This window comes from Suncus etruscus, chromosome 16 (genome assembly GCF_024139225.1).
Source record: "Suncus etruscus isolate mSunEtr1 chromosome 16, mSunEtr1.pri.cur, whole genome shotgun sequence".
Classification (NCBI taxonomy): domain Eukaryota; kingdom Metazoa; phylum Chordata; class Mammalia; order Eulipotyphla; family Soricidae; genus Suncus; species Suncus etruscus.
This window is the reverse complement of record NC_064863.1, coordinates 57,794,438-57,816,652: the sequence shown is the minus strand read 5'-3', so window position 1 is coordinate 57,816,652 and position 22,215 is coordinate 57,794,438. Positions and strand designations below refer to the sequence as shown.

Below are 22,215 nucleotides of genomic sequence, written 5' to 3'. Positions count from 1 at the left end.
AGTAAAGCAATTTTTATTCTTTAATAAGACTGGACCTTTAACCAATTACGTAGTTAAACAAAAAGAGTAAAAGACAGTGCTTTCTAGACTTCATGGGAATCCCTCTGACCTTTGTGATGGAATCTATTTTTTTTGCTTTTCTTTCCTCAGTCTGTGGAATTTCAGTCTTTTTGTGAAGTTTTAGTCTTTTTGTGTTATTAAGTCCTGAAATATATACATATTGAAGAGTGTAATATTCTCTACTCAACTCACTTACATGTTATTATCAGCCCAAATAAAATATTCAGAATAATGCAACTCATAGCTCAATCAAGTTGACATTTATTATTAGCTATCATGACTCTAAGTATGCCATACCCAAAATCATAACGAAGAGGAAACATTTGAGTGCTATTTCTCTAGCTTGTTTTAAAAGAATTACAAAATGTTCAGGAAATAGAAATCAAAGCATAGCTCAACAACTGTTCAATTCGAGAAATTTTGTGGTATACAAAGAACAATAAGAAGTAACCATGATACAAGATAATAAAATTAATTGAAATATATTAGATTTAATACTAAAATTATATAAAAACTAATATAGTCTTTATAACTGTATAAGTATAACTAAAATTTGAAATAAGAAAACTGTAAGCATTTCCAAAATGGTTCTCTAGAGAAGAAAAGTACATATTTGAATAAAAATGCATTTAAAATGGTGCTGGAGCAATATTATTGTGGTAGAGTACTTATCTTGCACTTGACCCATTCGAGTTTCATCCACATATGGTCCTTGAAATCCAACTAAAGGGTGCTTGTGTACAGAACCAGGATTAAGCCCTGAGCACCACAGGTTAAGGCCCTGGGTAAAGCAATCAAACAAATAAAAATGTAATGAATAAATTTAAAACCACATTTCAGATGAACAGATTATGGAATTATATATATATATATATATATTATATATATATATAAGAACCATAAATGTAATCCATAAAATAAAACATTAAAAGAAAAATAGTATAAAGCATTTGTAAATTTCTAAAAAAAACATAAACTTTAAATGGCTCCTTCCAGGAAACTTAGTAAAGTAGCACCATACATATATTAAGTTAAAATTATAGCAATGTAAATGTCTACAAGGCATCTCATAGTTCAATTGCTACAGCCAATTGAAAATATAATAAATAATCTTAGAAAATGAAAGAAGCAATCCAGTATGTACACAGGAACAAAAATAGTAGAGTAGATTTTCTGTAAAGAAAAACAAGATACAGCAGAATTATGATGATGAGTGGGAGATATATTTTGTCTTAAATCCAAATTTTATTTTGTAAAATGTGGTTCAAAGTAGGATATGCAGGTCCATTTTGTTCAAATTTCAAGTAAAGACCTTTGTTCTCATTGTCACTAAGCCAGCTGCTGCTCTTGTAATCTATAACTTTATACCAACAAACTGCCCTTTGTATTTAGATCTGTTTGCTCGGTGTATTAAAGGTCAATTGTATTTTGCTTCAACTTGAGATGTCTTAAGAATAATATCAGCTGCACAGCCTCTGATTTTTGTTTTCTCTATTTCTCCCCTATTGCATTGAAAATAAATATTATAGTCAGTATTTCTACAATCTGATACAAAAATGTCATCACCAAAAGACTTCCTACGAAAAGACCTGAAGATGGTCCATGGTTATCCTATGATTTATGCTTTTGTGGACAATTGGAAAAATATTGAACAGTTTCAGAGTAGGCCAGATGACATCGTAATAATCACATATCCCAAATCAGGTGAGTTTTATGACCTGTCTAATTTATATCTCGTTTTGTTTTGTGTTCTGGAAACCCACTTGCTTATAAAAATTATAAATCAACTTAAATAAGTTAATATTTCTGTTACTCAATCTAGTCATCTATTTCAGTACATTAAAATTGGCTTTTGTTACATAAAGGAAAATTTCAGAATTAGGTATCTAATCGAATATTCTAAGACAACAGGCCTCCCATAAGTATTTTTCTGTGATATTTGGGTGATGATTATAAACAATTTTGTCTTTTGTCACAGGTACCACTTGGGTTAGTGAAATCGTAGACATGGTTCTAAATGATGGAGATGTTGAAAAATCAAAGAGAGATTTCATCACTGCTAAAGTTCCAATGTTGGAAATGTCCCTCCCTGGAGTAAGAACATCAGGTAATTTTAAACTAACTGTGAATTATAATTTTGTAATATAGTTTATATAACTATATCATTTATATTCTTATGTATATGTACAATTACTATAATTATAATTTTATGTGTAATGTACGGTTATTATGTATATAAACATTATACATATTATATATAAATAATATTATGCTTATTATGCAATATTTATATTTATTTGTTTTGCTTTATTTTGTGGTTTTTGGGTCACACCCGGCAGTGCTCAGGGGAAACTCCTGGCTCCATGCTCAGAAATTGCTCCTGGCAGGCATGGGGGATCATATGGGAAATCGAATTCGAACTGATGACCTTCTGCATGAAAGGCAAACTCCTTACCTCCATGCTATCTCTCCGGTCCCCAATATTTATATTTAACATAAAAGCATCATGTAGTAACTGTATAAAGTTAAATTATATGACATAAATTATTGTATTTTAATTATCATTCAACGGAAATGGAGTAGATTTGGTAAAATTGGTTACATTTGTTAGTAAACAATATCCAAGTCATACAGAAAAACTATATTAAGTTTATTATTTTATTCAGTTATTTTACAAAAGATGGAAGATTGTTTTGTTTATTTTGTTTTTTGAGGCCACACCCAGCAGTACTCAGGGGTTACCCCTGGCTCTGCACTCGGGATTCACTCCTGGTGGGATCAGGAGAGCATATAGGATTCCAGGGATTGAACCCAGGTCAGCCTTGTGCAAGGCAAGTGCCCTACCCATTGTGCTATCACTCTGCCCCAAGATGAAAGACTTTTGTAAAGAATATTTAATAGTTTGATTAATAAAATGCTCATAATTTTTATTAACATTTTGTGTATAATTTTGAAGAATAAATCATTGAAATCTTACTTTAGGACATTGCCATTGTTAAATATGGAGAAAATACATAACAATATATCTGAATAGATAAAATTTTTATTAGTACTATTTAATTCCACAAATATTTATTGGGAGCTTCTGAAGAATTTTCTAGTTTGCAATAGTAAATGCAAAAACTTGGAAAATTAGACGTCAAATTCTCAAAATTAACTGACAATAATATTGTCATCTATAAAATCATATATCTAAATATCCAACAATATGTAAAAGATATTAGTCTTCTATAACCAAATAATAAGATTTTATGTAGGGGCCGGGCGGTGGCGCTAAAGGTAAGGTGCCTGCCTTGCCAGCGCTGCCTTGGACGGACCGCGGTTCGATCCCCCGGTGTCCCATATGGTCCCCCAAGCCAGGAGCAACTTCTGAGCGCATAGCCAGGAGTAACCCCTGAGCGTTACCGGGTGTGGCCCAAAAACCAAAAAAAAAAAAAAAAAAGATTTTATGTGAGAGAATAGAAATAGAGTTCTGTAGGTTAGAATAGGAATATCTTTTTTGAATTAAGAGCTAAAGTTATGCACACAATTTTTAAAAAGTTTATTTCAGGGGCCAGAGTGGTGGCGCAAGTGGTAAGGCATCTGCCTTGCATGCGCTAGCCTAGGACCACGATTCGATCCCTTAGCATCCCATATGGTTCCTTAAGCCAGGAGCAATTTCTGAACACATAGCCAGGAGTAACCCCTGAGCGTCACAGGGTACGACTGAAAACCCAAAACACACAAAGAAACAAATAAATAAAAGCTTATTTCAGGGGAATGCAATGTTAGATATGAGTGCCTTGCAATATAAAATACACCATAATATAGTTCCAAAATTAAAATAAAAACAAAACAAATAAATGGTAAAGAAGGATAAATACATACCAAAGTAATTTGGGATAATAAAGTAGAAAAATAGAGGTTTGAATTTAGGTTCATTTAAATAGCAGAATACATATTCTTGCCCTCACTGGAGATAAGTTTTTGAGGATTATTTAAAGAGGAATCTACTAGTAAGATGTGTGTTCCCCTGAAGTTAGAAAGTCAAAGCTGGAGAGTATATCTGGTCAGGCACTTAGATTTAGCCCAACAGTGTTGCTTCCTGGCACTACTATAATACCCTGGACACCACTAGGAGTAATCCCTGAGCAGAGCTAGATGTTGCTCTAAAACAAAAAACAAGTCCCCCAAAAATGCAAAATCATGAAACAAAAAAAATATTTAGCAAGAAATTACTACGAGGAAAAGGAATCATAATATGTCATCTACAGCATGTACATATTTTTTTTACTTACAAATAGCTGATTATGTCTGTTTCTCAGTTCCACACATGTTCTCCCCAAGTGCAGCCAGGTGTAAGTCCTGAGCATAATTGAGTGTCCCTCCCCTTCACCCCTCAAGAAAAGAAAGGGAAAAAAAAGAATCAATATAATATTAGTGTTCAAGTGAGTTAAGACTCGAAAGTCGTGGTCAAATGTAAAACTTAAAAGAATCAGAATAATCATGGACAAAATAGTAGAGAATACTTAATGTTAGAGTAGAGTTCTATAAATTAGATGAAGAAATATGTACTGTGAATTTAGGTGTGGGAATATGGATTAAGGTTGTATTTTTCAGGACTGGAGAGATAATAATACATCAGGTCCAGTGTTTGCTTTGTAAGAAGCCCACTGAGTTTGACACCCCATATCCCATTAAGCCCTGAACCTTAGTAAGTGCAGTCAGGAGTAATCTTTGTATATCACCAGATGTGGCCTCAAAACAAGGGTTGTTTTTCTCTGGGAAGTGATCAGATAAGATTAAATGGGTAAAGATAGTGAATGTTTGGTAGAGATAGAACAGTCATGGAAACCCACAATAATAAGCAAATATGCCATCAAACAAAACTTGGTGTAATATATGTTACACTAAAGTCCATATTTATTTGAAGTTTTGGTATACACCCAGCAGAAGTCAGCTCAAGGATCACTACCATTGGGGCTTGTGAAACCATAAAAGTGTGTGGGGAACAAGCTGTGGTTGGCCACATGTAGATAAGGGCATACCCTTGCTGTGTTTCTGGCCCCTATTGTAGAAATTTGGAAAAGAAAATTGTAGAAATTTGGAAAATTTGAAAAAGAAATTTCAGTGACTGGGTGAAAGTGCAACTGATTATTGTAGAAATTGAAACATATGTCTTATTTGAAAAAATATTTCTTTTAAAAAGAAATATTTGGAGCTTGACTTACATATAGTGGGTAAGATGCTTGCCTTGCATACAGACTTCCCAGGTAACACCCTACATCACATATGTTCCCCCAAACACCTCAGCAGTGGTCCCTGAGTGTAGAGTCAGCAATAAACCCTTGTTCTACTGAGTGTGGCTCCCAGACTAAAAACAAATACATATATAAAAACAAAGAAATATATTAATTTGAATAAATGAATCAGATGTAATTGGTATAGATGTGCCTTTCTAGTCAATAGGAAGAAATAAATTAGTTTTAACAAGTAAACTAAAGATTAAATTTAATATAAACATATTGTGTAAAAAGTCATAAAAATCATCATAGGTTTGCTAGGTGTAAAATCTAATGGGTCATCAGTCATTGAGATTTTAAAGTTAATTGACTGTAAAGATAATAATATCATTGGTAAATATATCTTGGATGTTCTTTAAATCTACCATATCCATTATCAAATATAAAATGTTAGTCTACCTCTTTCTAGATCATATAAGAAAGAATCTGAATTTACTAAAATACCTCCAGGCTAACCAAGTCAAACCTGACACTGTAAGATCTGGACCTTGGAATATTCCTAGTTCAATGCATAAAATAAATGTATACTTAATAGACATTTCCTCAAAGAAGAAATAAAGGTGGACAAAGGCACATGAAAAAATGTTCCACATCACTGATTTTCAGGGATATGCAAATAAAACAACAATGAGGTATTATTTCACACCACAGAGACTGGCACACATCATAAAGTACAAGAACAATCAGTGCTGGAGGGGATGTGGGAAGAAAAGAATTCTCATTCACTGCTAGTGGTAATGGCATCTAGTCCAGCCTTTGTGGAAAACAATATGAAGATTCCTCAAGAAAAGGGACATTGAGCTTCTCTATGATCCAGCAATAAAACTCTTACGGATATACCCTATTAACACAAAAACAAAATACAAAAATGCTCTCTGCATGCCTATTGTTCAGTGCAGCTCTATTTACAATAGCCATAATCTGGAAACAACCCAGATGCCCGACAACAGATGAGTGGCTAAAGAAACTGTGGTACATATACACAACTGAATACTATGCAGTTGTCAGGAAAAATTAAGTCATGAATTTTCCTATACATGAGTAGACATAGAAACTATTATGCTAAGTGAAATGAGTCAGAGGGAGAGAGATAGACACAGAATAGTCTCATTCATCTATGGGATTTAAGGAAAATAAAGACAAAATGGTAATAATACCCAGAGACAATAGAGATGAGGGCTGGAAGGACCAGCCCATAATATGAAGCTTACCACAAAGATCGGTGAGTGCAGTTAGAGAAATAACTACATTGACAACTGTCAAGACAATGATAGTAAGTGAAATAAATCTAATGGGGTGGGGGCATTGAGAGAAAAAGAAGGCCTGTTTTGAATGCAGGTTAAGGGTGGGGGCATTGTTGGCAAGAAGGTTGACTGATGAAAGGGGCTGCATTTTTTTATGACTAAAACCCAACTACAAACATGTTTGTAATCATGGTGCTTAAATAAAGATATTGATAAAATAAAATAATTAAAGGGCAGAGGTAAAAAAGTATAAAACAATAAATAAATGTACACTTAAACTTTTGATAAAGTTCATAAGCCACTTATCTAAGGACTTAATTGGAAATCAAGTTACTGCATACTAATTGTATGACTTATGAACTAATGTCTAAAGATCACACATTTTCATGTGTGTGTATATGGAATATATATTTATATAGAAACATTAAAATGATGTAAATTTCTATGAACAATACATGCTATCAAAAATCAATACTTTAGTGTTGGTGAGAAACAATAGAGATAAAAAAATTATAAATACCAGTTGAATTTGGCATAAGAAAGATTTATTTGATAACTATATGTCAAGCAGGTGTTCTAAAACTATTATTAGCCCTCAAAATAAAATGGAGTAAATATGATAAAATGTGGTATAGAGTCTCTGGGATATTTTTATACATTTCATAACATATATACTTTTGATAAGGTATTTTTACCTAAATTATCCAATCTCAAAATGTATGTTTCTTTACTATATGATACTGCCTTTTTGAACACTTAAAATTGTGTCTGTTACTTGTTAAAATTTTATCAAAATTGTTTTTTAAAATGTTTTCACAAGTTGGTTTAAAAAATTAAAATTATATTTCTATATACCAAATCAAAATCTCTTAGGTACTGAGCAATTAGAGAAGAATCCTTCACCTCGTGTTGTAAAAACACATCTGCCAATTGATCTTCTTCCTAAATCTTTCTGGGAGAACAATTGCAAGGTACATTCTGTTCTAAAAGTCATTTTTTAAATGTGATGCTATTCTTTTAGTAACTGACATTGTAAGTTATGGCCCAAATGTTTTATTTACTTGTTACCATGCCAACTGAGTTATCCAAGAAAACTTTTCAAATTTTAAAATAGATTTATTTTAGTCCAACTTTATGTATTCAAATAGTCCAAACTTAGATCACAATAAGGATCTTTATCTCAGAACAATAGAATAATCATTATTTTGTGGCTGTCTCTATTTTTTAGACTTCTTAGCAAATCCAAGATAAGACTGCCAGTATTCATTAAAATTCTTGAATAAATTCTGAAATAGTTTAACATTTGTACCTTGATTTTGCTTTAAAAATTTAAACCAACTCCTTAAAAATGTATGAGATTATAAAGACTGTTTCATCTTTACTGACATAAAGTAATGTAATGTGTAAGCTAAATTTTTATGCAATATCAAATCTTGTAGTAAAGAGTTAATATTTTTTATGTTCTTTCCTTTAAAAATTCAAGTTTTAGGATTCTATTTATTTTTAGATCAATTCAATAGCAATTTTAGGCTCACAGTAAAAATAGAAATGAGTTATGGAGATTTCTAATATATCCCTTGATCCCTCACAATATTAGATTACCACAACTTTGTATATTTGTTTAAATTGATGAGCCTACACTTATCACACCATGATTTTATAAAAGTTCTCTTATCTAACATAAAATTAAGCATGGTTTCTAGAGTTCTACAAATGTTTACTTTTTCTTTACATCATTATAGTTAGGCAGTATGGTTTTACTACCCTAATAATTATCTTTGTGCCACCTATTAATTCTTTGTTCCCAAGAAACTGCGATCATTTTAGTCTAGTTTTTTATTTCATGAATGTCATATAATTAAAATAATTTAACATATAGGCTTTCAGACTAAATTATTTTACATGGTAGTACAAATTTAATTTTCCTTTATATTTCTGTGTCCTGAAAACTTATTTCACATATAATATATATTTGAAGTATTATGATTCATGATTTCTTTAGTACTATAATAGTATGCGTATAGTAACAAACCCATAACCAGAGTACTCTTCCAACATTGTCCCAAGGAACCTTCTATCATCCATACCATTTGGCAGCCTCAATAATTAGTTCCTTTGGCAATATCTCAGGGTTTCTTTCAACTGGGAATTGCCTGTTCCTTACTTTTATTTCTTTATACTCAACTTAGGAGTGAGATCACTTGGTATTTTTCTTATTTCTTATGACTCGAGTCACTTATCACAACCTCTTCATCTTCATCCAACTTTAAATTAAATGTAAAGTACCATCTTTTAGCAAGTTGAATACTATTTTAAGTGCATACATTTACCATAACTTCTTTTTATACTCAATTGTTTTAGGACACGAGTTCTTTCCAGAACTTATCTACTATATATAGCACTGAAATGAACCTAGGTGTTCATCTATCCATATGAACTAATGTGATTTTGTCCTTGGAATAGAAGCCAAGAAATGGATAATTGGATCATATAGAATAGATGGTCTATTTATGAGTTGTTGAGAAGTCTCCATACTGTTTTCTATAAAGGCTGAACCAGATAATAGTAAGCCATTTGTTAATGAGGATTCCTTTTTTATCATATCACCACCAGCATTGCTTATCTGAATATTTTTATATAGATCAACTTTACCCATGTAAGGTGATAGCTCATGTCATTTTTTCTCATCATGGATGATCATTTTTTCATATATACAGGTCCTCATTTTTCTTTTATATAAGTATATAATTATATATTTTATATTAACATATAATGTAATTATAATAATATAATATAATATATAATTATATAAATTATAAATATAATTTGGCTTTTGGGTCACACCTAATGGTGTTCAGGGGTTACTCCTGGCTCTGCACTCAAAAGTCTCTCCTGGCAGGCACAGGGGACCATATGGGATGTGGGATTTGAACCACCATCTGTCCTAGGTAGGCTGCATGCAAGCCAAATGCCCTACCACTGTGTTATTTCTCTGGCCCCTGGTCCTCATATTGTAAGAAGTGTCTTTTCAACTCCTTCAGTCCATTTTTGGTAATGTTGCTTATCTTTTTTATTTAAAAATTATGGTTACAAGGTTGTTTATAATATAGTTTCCCCACACACACACAGATAAAGTTGTTCATGATTGAGCTACAGTCATACAATGTACAACAACCTTCACCAGTGTGCATTTCTCACCACTAATGTCAATAGTTTTCCTTTCACCCTCTCTGATGCTCTCTTCCCTACCACCCACCCATCCTCCCCATCTGCCTCTGGGGATAACATTTTAAGTCTCTCTCTCTCTCTCTCTCTCTCTCTCTCTCTCTCTTTTCCTCTCACTCTTTCTCTTCTCTCTCACTTTTTTTTTGACATTGTGGTTTGAACTATTGTTAATGAGGGAGTACCATACAAGTTTATCCCTTTGAGCACATATATTTTGTCCAGAGTAATCAGTTCCAAGTATTACTTTCATAGCAGACCCTTCACTACTCTAAATGAACTCTCCTCTGCTCTTTGGTTCTTACTTTCTTCTTGACTTTCGTTTTTTATGTTTTAAATATTAGCTCTTTGTCAGATGTATGATAGGCAAATATTTTCTTCCATTTAATGGAGCGTATTTTCACTTAAGCTATTGCTACTTTTGCAATGTATTTCATTTTCACTTTATTATTGCTCTTTCAATATTATAGAATTTGTTAGATCCCTCTCTCCACCCCACCTCTTTTTTTTTTTTCTCTTTATCTCTATCTCTCTCTCATCCCCTTTTGTTGTTGCAGTGACTGGTTGTCTCACACATTTCTTTGTAGTGCCTTCACATTTACACCTGATATTTGCCTGAAGACCCTGTTACATGCTTACACTTAATTAGTTTATTGGAGATCATATTTTTTGTTGTGATTACAAATAATCTGCATTGCTACTCAGAACTCACTATTCATATGTGCAATGCTATGATTCAAATTTAAGGCTCCAATACAAATAAAAATCAAGAGCATGCTGAGACGACTACTCAGCTAACCTTTATGATCTCTTTTCTCAAATGGTGCCAGTCATGCTGTTTATCAATTTTGATTTATTTTTAAATAAGTTAGAGATTATGTTCCATCTTTAGCTAAGATTTTTCTAATTTTAGTTTGATTAGTACATATATCTTGTAATTTGCTTAGAGTTATTTTCTTGTCTTTATTTAAATACCTTCCATTTTATTTTCTTATTCTGTCTCTTCAGATGATTTATCTGGCTCGAAATGCTAAGGATGTTGCAGTGTCATATTACCATTTTGACTTAATGAATAATTTAGAACCTTTCCCTGGCACATGGGGAGAATACTTGGAGAGATTCATTACTGGAAATGGTAGGAAGCCTTGACCTAAAATTAATAACTAATTCTTTATTTTTAAAAGGAACTACATACTATTACTATTAGAAGTTTCCTTCTTAGGCCCGGAGAGATAGCACAGCGGCGTTTGCCTTGCAAGTGGCTGATCCAGGACCAAAGGTGGTTGGTTCGAATCCCGGTGTCCCATATGGTCCCCACGTGCCTGCCAGGAGCTATTTCTGAGCAGGCAGCCAGGAGTAACCCCTGAGCAATGCCGGGTGTGACCCAAAAACCAAACAAACAAAAAAAAGAAGTTTCCTTCTAAAACCAATTGTTCAAATCACTGACAAGATCACCTATCAATTAGAACATATATAAACATCATATGAGTGAACATAATTTAAATATAGCTTCAAAAGTATGACAAATATATTTTATATTTTATAATATTTAATATATAAACCTGTTGTCATTTATTGGCTTAAAATTTGAACTTTCTCTTAATGTTAGAAATACATTATTTAAAAAATTAAAAAAAGAAATACATTAGTTCCTGTTTACCGTATACATTGTTTTATAAGCCCTATTCATTGTTAGACTTGATATATATTTACATTATGTAGATAAATATTTGACTTAAAAACTTTGTAAAAGAAGGGTTTACTTTTGTGTGAGAATAATACCACAAAATGTAGATCAACTTATGATCAAATGATTACAAAATGTAGGTCAATGAATTTTCATTTGAAATAATCTGTATTTTATATATTTTTGAATTGTGTATTCAAATAACTTTATTATATTTAAAATTGATCTGATGTTAACTAAAGTTCCACAAAATGTTTTATAATTTGACTTATTGTAATATAAATAAATATCTAATTTTATGAATACTTGTGCATATATGCCATTTTTCTGGTTTTAGTGGCATATGGTTCCTGGTTTAATCATGTCAAGAGTTGGTGGAATAAAAAGGAAGAGCATCCAATACTTTTCTTACTCTATGAAGATATGAAAGAGGTAAAATGGAACAAATTCAATCTGAATAATTCCATGTTTCTATTCTGCCGTAAAAAATTAAATATTTATTATACAATTTTGACTGTGGAAACCAGATTTACCTATACTCCTTTTCTGCTTATGTAATATGTAATATGTAAATATTGCTAAGAAAATTAACAATGTTCTGTTTATATAATTAATGACCTAATTTTATTTCTTCTATCCTTTCAGCTTTGCTCTATACTTTAACTCTTTTTTCTTTTGAGATTCTGACTTCCACTCTTTTATTTTTTCTTTATCATAGTTAGTTGGTCTATAATAATTGGTCGTGAATTTCATGTTTAATGTTGACAAAATATTTTTTTTCGGTTTATGGGCCACACCCGGTGATGCTCAGATGTTACTTCTGGCTATGTGCTCAGAAATTGCTCCTGGCTTGGAGGACCATATGGGACGCTGGGAGATGAACTATGGTCCATTCTACCCTAGCGCAGGCAAGACCTTACCACTTGTGCCACTGCTCTGGCCCCTAATGTTGACAAAATATTGCAGGTGCTAATGATATTCAGAAAACTTTGTGGTTTCTTTTATTTTTCAAGTGGTCCTATACTAAATTAATTTTATGTTTTTAATTAAAAATATCTTTGCATTTAACATTTTTAAAACTAAATTAATATACCTTCCATTACAGTATATAATCCTTTTATCTTTTCTCTGCTTTAATGACATGTTCAGTTTAAAAAGTTTCAAGAGAAATTGTTTTCTTTTATTTCCTCTTAGATATTGAACATTCTGTTGATTTATATACCCTACCTACAATCTCTAATATGCTGATTTTAAATGTTCTATATGTCTTATTTTAAGCTTATAACTTAGTTTTTTTACCATTTCTGGGCATGTCTATTTAATGCTAGAATCCAAAGCAGGAAATTAAAAAGATTATTAGATTTCTAGAGAAGAATTTGAATGATGAAGCCGTGGATAAGATCATTCATCATACTTCATTTGAAATGATGAAGGACAACCCGCTGGTAAATTATACACATCTGCCAAGTATGGTTATGGATCACAGCAAATCTTCTTTTATGCGCAAAGGTAAATATTTTGATGAGTTCAGTTTCCTTTTTTGTTGTTTGTTTTTGTTTTGGGGACACACTTGAAGATACTCATTGATAACTATTGACTTCGCACACAGGGATTACTCAAAGAGGTATATTGAAGGGAAAATATGTGATGCTAGAGATCTGATCTCAGTCTGCTGCATGCAAGATATGTGACCACCTTATCTGCTGTATAATCTCTCCAGCCCAGAGCCAATTTCCTTTTTAATTATTTTATAAACTGCTTGAACTTATTTTTTTATTGTTATCATTAGCAATTGCTTTCTTCATCTTCAAAATAAGAAACTAAAAATACCTATCATAAAAGTTGCTTAATTAAATTAGAAATTATTAAGAGGAAAAATGTACAAATGATTCTATCAGAGTAACATTTGATACATACTATCTTCTTATTTATAATACTAGAAAAGTGTTTTGTCCATTAAAGGCCATTTCAACCAAACACAGAAGATGGATTAAAATGACACTGAGGTAACAGAACCTCTAGAACCACAAAGACTGACTTCATCATAAGTCCCACCTCAGGATCTGTGCAGATACTGAGACCTCTAAACATAGAGCAGAAGTCTTCCACACACCAAAAAAAAAAAAAAAAAAAACCCACCATCAGGAAAGTAAAGGATCCTGATCATGAGCAAAGTCTAGAGTTGATCCCATGACAGTATGCTCCAAGGACAGAGAAACCCCATATCTCTTAGGCCAAATGAATTCCTTTTCGAATGACCCCAATATTTACTATGCCAGGGCAGGAGGGAAAAAACAAATACAAAAGGCACAAAATCTTGGTTATTTTTTATATAAATATATATATTACCTTTATTTATTATTGTTATTATTATTTTTGATTTATTTATCTATTTTGGTCGATTTTTCTGTTTGGGTGCGATTATTGAAAGTGTTGTCCCCAATTATATTTATTTTTTTTTCTTTCTTCCTTTCTTCTCTTTCGTTATGTGCTATACCATGTTTCTTAATTCAAGACCATGGCGTGATTTTTGTTTGTTTGTTTTAGTTTTTTTGTTGTTGTTGTTGGTTTGTTTGTTTTGTCTGTTCTTTGAGGTGCTTATCGATTTAGCTGGAGCCCTCAATTCATGGGAGGACTGCCCTGGTTTGTCTCTAAGGAGGCGAGATTGGGAAACAGGTGACTGGGCTGCTAGAGCAGTTCACATGATCTGTGGTGGTTATTCATTGAAAATGTACCTCATTATATCTGCTTTTGCTTTTCTTGGGCAGCCCTGTCAGCCAACCCACCAGCTGTTAAGCAGTTTACAAGTAAATGCAATTTTTTTTTTGTTGTGGGGTTTTGGTTTTTTTTTTATATTTTATATTACATTTTGTTTAAAGTCCTATGAATGTATATGTGATTAAAATGGCTTTTTCTGTTTGAAAAAAAAAATAAAATTTCATACCAAGAAAAAAAAAAGAAGAAAGGCCATTTCAAATAGTTTTGGGGATTTTTTTGGGAGGGGAACACTCAGCAGCGTTCAGGGGCTACTTGTTGCTGTGCACTCAGAAATCATTCCTGGTAGATGCAGGGTTTATATGGAATGACAGAAGTTGAACCCGGGGCATCCATGTGCAAGGCAAATGATCTACCATTTGTGCTATGGCTCAGGCACCTCATTTTAATTTTTTTTATTTCCACATATTCAATAATTTTGCAGATCAACATAGGTTTTCTTCTTTATAAATATATACTCAGCAGAGTATTTTTATCTTTAAGAACATCACATCAAAACTGGGGAACAATGATGAGTGGTAAATTTTTTTTTTTTTAAGTATGAGACCCAGAGTATAATCTCCAGTACCCAAATAACCATGTCACTTAGAAATCAATGAACTATTTGTTAAGAATTATTCATATTAAAGGATTTCTTTTTATCATACATAGAATAGTACTGAATTATAAGAAATATGGGACCTAAATTCAATTTATAATTATTATGGATAATCATTAATGAAATAAAAGTTTAGTTTCACTGGGCCGGAGAGGTGAAGCAGGGCATAAGACTTGTGTGTACTAGCCTAGGACGGACCTTGGTTCAATCCCCCGTCATCCCATATGGCCCCCCAAGCCAGGAGCAATTTCTGAGCTCATAGCCAGGAATACCCCTGAGCGTTACTGGGTATAGACCAAAAACCAAGAAAAATAATTTTTTTCTTTTTTTTTTTTTTTTTTTTTGGTTTTTGGGCCACACCCAGTGACGCTCAGGGGTTACTCCTGGCTATGCGCTCAGAAGTCGCTCCTGGCTTGGGGGACCATATGGGATGCCGGGGGATCGAACCGCGGTCCGTCCTAGGCTAGCGCAGGTAAGGCAGGCACCTTACCTTTAGCGCCACCGCCCGGCCCCATTTTTTCTGGCACCACATAAAATCCCTTGGGATGAGGTAATGAATATGTATGGAGCCAGGGGTTGATTTCATGATGGTATGTTTCAAGGATGGAGAAGCCCTGAATCTCTTAGGCCACAGGAATTCCAATTCTCCCCCAATGCTTACTGTGCCTCTGCAAAAAAAAAAAAAAAAAAAAAAAAAAAAAGTGGAGGGTATGCCAAACCCTGCCACCCCAGCACCCCTTCTTTTTCTTGTTTTGTTTTGATTTGTTAGTTTTTGGCTTTATTTTCCTTCTCTTTTTTCTTCCACTTTTCTCTTTCCTTTTTCACTCCTGTGGTTATTATTTAGTGATTTTTTTTTTCTTTTCTTATTAACCGGGTGCATTTTTTTTTCTTTTTTTCTTTCTTTTTTTGGTAGTTGATACCAATTTTTTCTTCCTTTTTTTCTTATCCTTTTTATCTCAAATGACAACAGAATAGATAACCTACAACCAGCTGTAAAGTGGAGACCAGTTACACTAGTACTCTGAGGGGAAAAAGGAAGGAGATATGGGATGCACGCTGTGAACAGGGGTGGAGGGAGGATAACACTGGTGGTGGGAATGCCTCTAATTCATTGTCACTATGTACCATAAATAATTTGATGAAGAACAAAATAAAAAAAATAAAAAAGTTTAGTTTCACTGAAGCAAATTTTGTATGCTAATGTTTTATTGTATATTATTTCTGTAAAAACCTATATTAATAATTTTATTATTAATATAACCGGTGTTATTAGTTATTATTAGTTATTAGGCTATAATAACTAATAAATAATAATGTTATTATTTTAATAAATTCACTTTCATCCACCTAACATTACTTATACTTGGACAAAGTATGTAGACTTTTAGTTCACAAGCTGAGAAATAAACATAATGTTTGAATTGTATTATGCATATACACATGTAGATAAAACCCTTGATTTGAAAATTATTATGGTTAAATATTTTCTAAAGTACTTTTATTACACTAAAATTATAATGTTGGAGCTGGAGTGATAATATAGTATTTGACTTGCAGGCAGCTAATTTCAATTTGATTCCCCATATCCCATATGGACATCTAAGCCAGCCTGAGTAACTGCTAAGCAAAGTCAGGAGTTACACCTGAGCACTACCAGGTGTGACTCCAACACAAAACAAAACAGACAAGCCAAAATATAGCAGTGTTAAAAACAAACTATTGTAAAGAGAATAAATTAAGATAAAAAAGCCAAGTCTTTTCAGAAAGTGTCTTTAAAAATTGAAGTCTGTAATAATAAAGCACCTCTCTAAGTAGAAGTAATAGCCAGCATTTTTAGGTATGCAAAGTACAAGGAAAAGCATATTCTTCTAGCATATTCTTTAGATATACAATATGTATTTATTCATAAATTAAAAAAATCCTGGGCTAGAACAATAGAAGAGTGGGTATTAGCCTTGTACACAGTCTACTTGGGTTCTGTCTTCAGTACCAGTAAAATTTCCCAGTACCACTTATGGTATCCCATGGCTAGCCAGGATTCTTACCTGAGCACAGTCAGGAATAAACCTGAACACTAATGAGTGTGACCATAGAACAAAAATAATATCAAGTATTTTATTGTTTCATAATTTTTTCTTTGCTACCTTTAGGTATTTCAGGTGACTGGAAGAATTACTTCACAGTGGCCCAAAATGAAAAATTTGATATCATTTATAAGAAGGAAATGTCTGAAACTGCACTTCAGTTCCGCACAGAGATTTAGACTCCTAGTCACAAATAAAGAGAAAATAATCTAAATTATCTTAAAAAAGGGTAATTCTAACTGATCTCGGATGTTAAATAGATCTCTACTTTCCATAATTTGTGTGTGTGTGTGTTGTGTGGAAACAATTCTCTGTAACTAGACTTTATCTTAAAACATAATGAAAGTTTGATTGTGATAAAGTAGGAAAAAAACAGAATTTATCTTTTTTATTTACATAAATTTGCTTTCTACCAATTCTCTTATTTAATTTTTCTTAATTACAAATTTTGAATTTTATTTTTGTATCCTCTTCAAAAATCACATTCAGATGCTTATTCTTTTACTCACCAAGAATTCCAAATGTATTATTGATCACAAATAGTTATTTTTGTATAATGTAATGTAAATTCCTGTTATTTTTCAAATGCTCTACCCATAGTTTATTCCCTCAAACTTTTAAAAATTAAAATGTTATTCATAATGAGTTTCAGTTATACAATATTCTTTTGTGTGGTTTTTGGGTCACACCCGGCAGTGCTCAGGGGTTATTCCTGGCTCCAGGCTCAGAAATTGCTCCTGGCAGGCACAGGGGGACCATATGGGACAGCAGGATTCAAACCGATGACTTCCTGCATGAAAGGCAAACGCCTTATCTCCGGCCCCTATACAATATTTTAACACCAACCCCTTTACTAGTTTCCCAATCCAATATTAAAAATTTGACTCCTACCATTGGACATTTACTTAATTGTTCAAATCACATACATTGTGTTTCTATAATTATTGGCTTGTATATCTGTGAATTTTATAGTCAAAGTGTGGTGTACATTAACTTTTATTACCAGTTATACATATATTGCTTGTAAATTTATTCTCTCTTAACTTTTGAAGGATTAAATTATAGCTTAAATTTTTTGTTTGAGGTAACATTAATTTACAAGACTCCATATTTTGTTGGTACAATTACCAGGCCACATTTACCCGAGTTCCAATATCTCTCCTCCACAATCCATTGGATCCCCTTGCTCTCTACTGTTATACTGGAGAGATATCCACTTATACAATCAATCTCACTTAGGTAACCTCAGTTCTATTTTTAGTGTGTTTTTTTGTTTTTGTTTTTTGTTTGTTTGTTTTTTGGGCCACACCTGGCCATGCTCAGGGGTTACTCCTGACTCTACACTCAGATCTCACTCCTGGAAGGCTCAGGGGACCATATGGGATGCCAGGATTCGAACCACCATCCTTCTGCATGCAAGGCAAAAGCCTTACCTCCATGCTATTTTTCCAGTCCCTAGAGTGTTTTTTATATATTAACATACATTGACTATTTTATCATGTTCTGAATTTATGCAGAAATCTCTACATAAACACATCTTTTACCTTTTCTGAAAATTCTATGGGTTTTGATAAATTCTTAACATTTTATAGTCACAATTACAGTATCACATTGGCTAGTTTTACAACCCTCAATCTTCCCTGAAGCATTTTATTCAATTTTTCTTCAAATCTTGAAGCCTTTAGAAACCACTGCTGTAATTTTGCTATAATTTTTCCTCTTCCAGAATGACATGTAATTGTTACTCTTTATATGTATTGTTATAGGCCATTTTTTTTCATTCAACAAAAAGCATTCATATCTTTCTGTAATTCTGTTTCTATTTTTGAGTAATATTCCATGTATATTTATATAAAAATTTATTTATCTCATTGATGTGTATCTTATTTCTATCTCTATGAATAAAGATAATAAAATAATTTGTGAGCATTTCATTGTTTGACCAATAGTTTTTTAACAGTTGCTTAAAACCTAAGAGTAAAATTGTAGTCTCTTGTGGGAAATTTCTCTCTAGTTTTATAAGAAAATAGATAATTACTAATTTAAAAAGTATAACGTGTTTTCATCATCATCAGTTTCTGTTGTTAACCACTGAGTTTCTACTGTGTATTAATGGCAAATGAAATTTTTTATATATTTACCAATTTAATGACCTAATTATACTGACATTTTAGTTAAAATATTTTCCTGCTAGTTCTTTTTTTTTTTGTCCCCCAATTCACAATACAGACCAGGCCTGTCTAAAGTACAAGCCTATGTGGGTTGGGGAGGAAGGACACTTGGGATATTGGTCATGGGAATGTTGCACTGGTGAAGGATTATATATATATAAATCAAAAAAATGAAAAGGAAAGATAAGGCTTCTCAATTCTTACCACAGACTGTGTTCTTTAAACTGACTGTATAGAAAAAGGAGGTACAGTAAATGCACCCCATATGCACCTCAACCCAGGCCCTTTGCCTGGTCTGTATTCCTGCTAGTTCTATATACACACACTTTGTATGTATTTATAGTTTATAAAAGTATATAATATACATAAATTTAAATGCATACACATATATATGTATATATGTGTAAATAAAGTTAGGTACATGTTGTATATGTAAATATTTTAGGGGATTACTATGCTACTCACCCTAACCTGATTGGTGATTGTGCCCTACCCTAGGGTGTGACTTGGCATTCTGTCCCCACCCTAGGGTACTACAGTGTCTCACTTCCCACCAAAAGTCTAAGGTTTATGAGACATTTGTTAATTTGTCTCTGGCTGTTACATCTACAGATAAATTCACATTACAGGAATGCCTCTCTGAATTTTTTAAAGAAGAATTAAGGGATGACAACTAAGTTCTGTGCAACAGCTGCAAAACTAGAAGGGATTTTTCAAAGAAAACGTACTTATGGAAACTGTCACCAGTACTTATAATACACTTGAAATGTTTTGCTTTTATGGCAAACAAATAAAAAAATTGCATACTTATGTAGATTTTCCTTTAGAAGACCTCAATTTAGTAGAATTCACTTCAGAGAATAAGAGCAAGATTAAGAAATACAACTTATCATCGGTGTCAAACCATTATGGTAAAGTTCACTACTTTATACTGTAAAATTGCTGCAAAACAACACTGGATCAATTTTGATGACAAGAAGATCAAAAAAGTCCCTAGTACATTGGTGAAATCCACAGCAGCATACATCCTGTTTTATACTTCTTAAAGATCTACAATGAACACCAGATAATCATTTCACTTCCTTATCGGTTGCTATTAATGCTCTAGGATTCTTTCCACAGACATGATCAGTGAATATGGATTGAAAATCATGAACCCCCAATGTGTTCCCTTGTATGATGGATTTATGTCTTAATTTCATTATTGCTCTAGGTCTCAGTTAATCATGAAATTTTACATATTAATTTAGTCAAAGTTCACCTGAAAGAGAAATTTCTCATCATATTAATGTTGTTTTTCTTTCTAGGTATACTCATTTAACGACTTTCACTCTTTTTATTTTAACATCATTGCTTTATTTCCCTCAATTTAGGTTTTAAGACGCTGACATAATGATAATTTTAGGTGGACTTTCTTCACAGTGCTTCTTGCCTATGATTGATTATCATACAGTTACTGTTATACAATAACTTTGTATATATACTATTATACACTTATAGTAGAGTTTTCCATGTTTGTATTATGCATGAAATTCTCTTTCAGATCTGCTCTGCTCTGCCATAAAAAATATTTTTTTTGAATTTGAAATAATTTATCTAAACAGTTGCTGGCTATTACATTTTAAGGCGCTTTTAGTTGATTCAGCTGAATTCTCTTTTCTTTTGCTCTATTTTGGATCCTTTCCAACAAATATTTTTTTAGTATGAGTGAGTGTTATGGCCATATTTTTTGTGAAGTCTGTATGTGTATGTCTTGTTTAGTGTCTGTCTGTTCTGCATATTTTGTATATAGTTCCCCTTTTCCTAAGTTTATCTCCCCCAATTTAGTCTTCCTTATCCTTCCTTCTCTCTTCCTAGTCCTTAACATTTAATTTTCAGTATTCCCTTCACATGTGCAACTCATCTCCTTCACCCACAACTACAAGCCTCCTGATCTCGGCAGGAAGAAGAAATCCGTGACTGTTGGAGTTTTACACCATATATGCTGCAAACTTGTTGGAAATGAAGCCACCTGGAATTTGTGTCACAATGTAACCCCAGAGAAAAAATCCATGGATAAGACCCACAGTCTCAGGATCCCAGTGAAACTATGCTATCTGAATTTCTGGTTTTCCATCTACATACACAGTGCTATTGGTGACCGTTTCTACAATGGCTACCCCAAGATTGCACCGATCCCAAAGGAAATGCAGAAGCCCAACCAACTCATGATGTAATGATGTAACGCTTGGGGATGCCCCAACACATGGATGACAGTACTGGCCTTCCTTCTTCATTCAGCTTGATGTTATCTCCTGTACAAGGCTTCAACCCGCTTTTCCAGACCCATCAAGTGTCTTTTGCAGGTCTTTTTGGAGTTCCAGATCCCTCATATTTACAGATTGGTATTGGATTCTGTAGAAATTTCACCTTTTGTATTTTTCCTATAATTGTAATCCTTTGAAGTTATATTTGGTACTACACTTCTTTTGACTATTGTAATTAATGTTTTTCTATTTTAGTTTTTAATCTTAGGAATTGATGTTGTATTACATTAGGGTTTTGCTTTCTTGACTTTAGGTTTGTGAGTTAGATATTGTTGTCTATAATTTCCTAAATGATATTTTTGTCTGTTCTCAGAGTTTTTTGCGTGGGCGCATCATAGGCAAAATACTAGGTTTATAGGAGGTTCCATTCATTTTGGATGGGCCCTCAAGTTGTTTATTTACACAGGGAGGGTCTCTGCCTTAACCATTTTGTTTTGGTTTGTGACTTAAGCTCCCATCTATAAATAATCAACATCAATTTCAGACATCATATGGACTTCAGACTGGATTAAGAACTTGGATTAAGTTCAGATATCTATTGATCATCATTGCAGTGGCTCCCCACTGTGCAAGGGGTGTATGTGCCTCTTCCTTCGAAACAAAGGCCTATTTCAATGCCCTCAAAGATGGGCTTTCTAGTCTACCTGGACTTGAATGAAAATGGGGCCGGAGAGATAGCATGGAGGTAAGGCGTTTGCCTTTCATGCAGAAGGTCATTGGTTCGAATGCCGGTATCTGCCAGGAGCGATTTCTGAGCGTGGAGCCAGGAGTAACTCCTGAGCACTG

General features: G+C 33.0%; 1 protein-coding gene and 1 non-coding gene across 2 annotated transcripts in view; both read left to right on the top strand.

Annotated features, from left to right (window-relative positions):
• The window catches only part of LOC126032366 (sulfotransferase 1B1), a 36,479-nt gene extending 19,321 nt beyond the window's left edge, over positions 1-17,158 (top strand). The window contains exons 2-8 of the mRNA XM_049790026.1: positions 1,590-1,764; positions 2,039-2,167; positions 7,460-7,557; positions 10,817-10,943; positions 11,833-11,927; positions 12,824-13,004; positions 17,019-17,158. Coding sequence (XP_049645983.1) covers positions 1,617-1,764; positions 2,039-2,167; positions 7,460-7,557; positions 10,817-10,943; positions 11,833-11,927; positions 12,824-13,004; positions 17,019-17,131 — 891 coding nt within the window. The 5' untranslated portion in view covers positions 1,590-1,616 and the 3' untranslated portion in view covers positions 17,132-17,158. The remainder of the gene's footprint in view (positions 1-1,589; positions 1,765-2,038; positions 2,168-7,459; positions 7,558-10,816; positions 10,944-11,832; positions 11,928-12,823; positions 13,005-17,018) is intronic.
• A 2,152-nt stretch (positions 17,159-19,310) lies between these two features.
• Positions 19,311-19,443, top strand: LOC126032756 (small nucleolar RNA SNORA51). Its single transcript, XR_007503969.1, has one exon. It is a non-coding gene; the product is annotated as a small nucleolar RNA SNORA51 (small nucleolar RNA).
• The last annotated feature ends 2,772 nt before the right edge of the window (positions 19,444-22,215 follow it).